The sequence below is a fragment of the Procambarus clarkii genome, chromosome 59, assembly GCF_040958095.1.
Source record: "Procambarus clarkii isolate CNS0578487 chromosome 59, FALCON_Pclarkii_2.0, whole genome shotgun sequence".
Lineage (NCBI taxonomy): Eukaryota > Metazoa > Arthropoda > Malacostraca > Decapoda > Cambaridae > Procambarus > Procambarus clarkii.
In genome coordinates, this window is record NC_091208.1 from 10,104,219 (window position 1) to 10,105,946 (window position 1,728).

The 1,728-nt window shown below is 37.8% G+C and overlaps 1 protein-coding gene across 1 annotated transcript; it reads right to left on the minus strand.

Moving 5' to 3' along the window:
- Positions 1–635: 635 nt before the first annotated feature.
- Positions 636–1,244, minus strand: LOC138353706 (uncharacterized). Its single transcript, XM_069307089.1, has one exon. The coding sequence runs from the start codon at positions 1,242–1,244 to the stop codon at positions 636–638; it is 609 nt and encodes a 202-aa protein (XP_069163190.1).
- Between the last annotated feature and the right edge of the window lie 484 nt (positions 1,245–1,728).

Consider the following 1,728-nt stretch of genomic DNA (forward strand, 5'->3'; position numbering starts at 1 on the left):
CCGTGAGGCGCTTTATCCTAGAAACGCGATCAGGAAAGTTTTGACACTGATAAATAGTATGACTCTCTTGGCAAAAGAGACAGCATCTCCTTCCTGTAGTAGATGTAGAAGTCACTAACTTGGGTGACTTATGGACTTATGGTTTAGAAAGGCTGATAGTGTAGGTACCTACTGTAGTATTCTTCCATTTTGGAGTGACAGTTACGGTTTTAGATTTATTAGGCTGTTTGGAGGTGCCTTTGGATTTGGCTAGTTTATCAGTGGTTGATTTGTCAGTGTTAGATATTATTTTCTCATGAGCTCTCAGTCGATTAACTGTTACCCTTAATCCCTCGAAAATTTCATCTAAGGATAGGATATCTGTTCTATAATAGGAACAGATGGATGCTAGAATCTCCTTAGGAAACTTACTCTGTATTTCTAATTTCAATACCCACTCTGTTTTAGGTACATCTGCTTTGACACCTAGAGCTTTAATTAGAAACTCTACCTGGAGCCTAAATTCTTGTAGAGCTTCAGGGGTGGTATCTGGTGTAGGTATCGCTCTTAACTTATAATAATGATTAGCAATAGCAATTTCTTTATTGCTGTAATTAACTTCTAGTAACTGAATAACAGTATCGTAGTCCTTATCACTAGGGACCTAGGTGTTCGACAACTGCTTTTGCTTCACCCTCTAGGGTACTTTGCAAATAGAGGAATTTATTAGGTTTGCTAATAGATTTCTTGGAGTTTACTAAGGAGTCGAATGTTTTCCAATAGCTTTCGAAATTCTCATCATCTCCACCATGAAAGTGAGGGAGATCAATTGTAGGAAGACGAACTTCCTGGAGTGTCTCTGATTTATTAGTTTCACTTGTGGTTAGAGTATTTTGAGAAACTGAGTTGCTCTGCAATTTTTCTAGAGATTGTGTTAATCTATTTAGATGATCTTGGGTACCCTCCTCAAACTTCTCCATCTCGGCATGGAAGGTATCTAGTTGATCCGGCTCAGCATTTTGTTGCATGAGGACTCTGAGATAGTCATCAGCAGTCTCATTTGTTCTTTGCAACTGTTGCTTGGCCGTCTCTATGAGATTTTCTAATACTTTGGATGTGGCACCTGATTGTACCAGCTGATCACACTTATTCAACTGTCTAGTCACATGGCTTTTGTGACTCGTGTATGATCTAAAATATAATAAGCAGTTGCTGGAAATTTCTTCTGGTGCACTGCCTGTGGACTTTGGCTTAGTTAATGCCATGGTTTGGTAATGAAAATAACTGGGGTACTGATTCCTATATACGTGGAACCAGTACAGATGTGAGTAGCCTAATATCTGATTCTTTAGTTAGGCTATGTGAATCCTACCTCACGTAGAGGTTAGCTTACCTACCTAATAGTAAACAGCTAATATTTGAGTGGTATTTCAGTGTTTCTACAGGAATTCCTCTGCTTAGCTTCTCATAATCAGCTTTGGATGGGTAGTGACACTTCAATAACACTCAAAATGTACACAGTAAATATATATAATATGATATAAAAACACAATTTGTGTAAAATAATGATAAGTCCTACCCTGACTTGGGTTTGCACAATAATAAATGTTGATTAGGTTGTACTGCCTTGTACAATGCTAGTCTACTAATAATCCTACCTATCTAGGATGGCTAGTAATAATGAGTTAGGCTAGAGTTGTACACTACAAAGTACAATTCCAGTCTAAGAATTCTAATCTACATGGATTG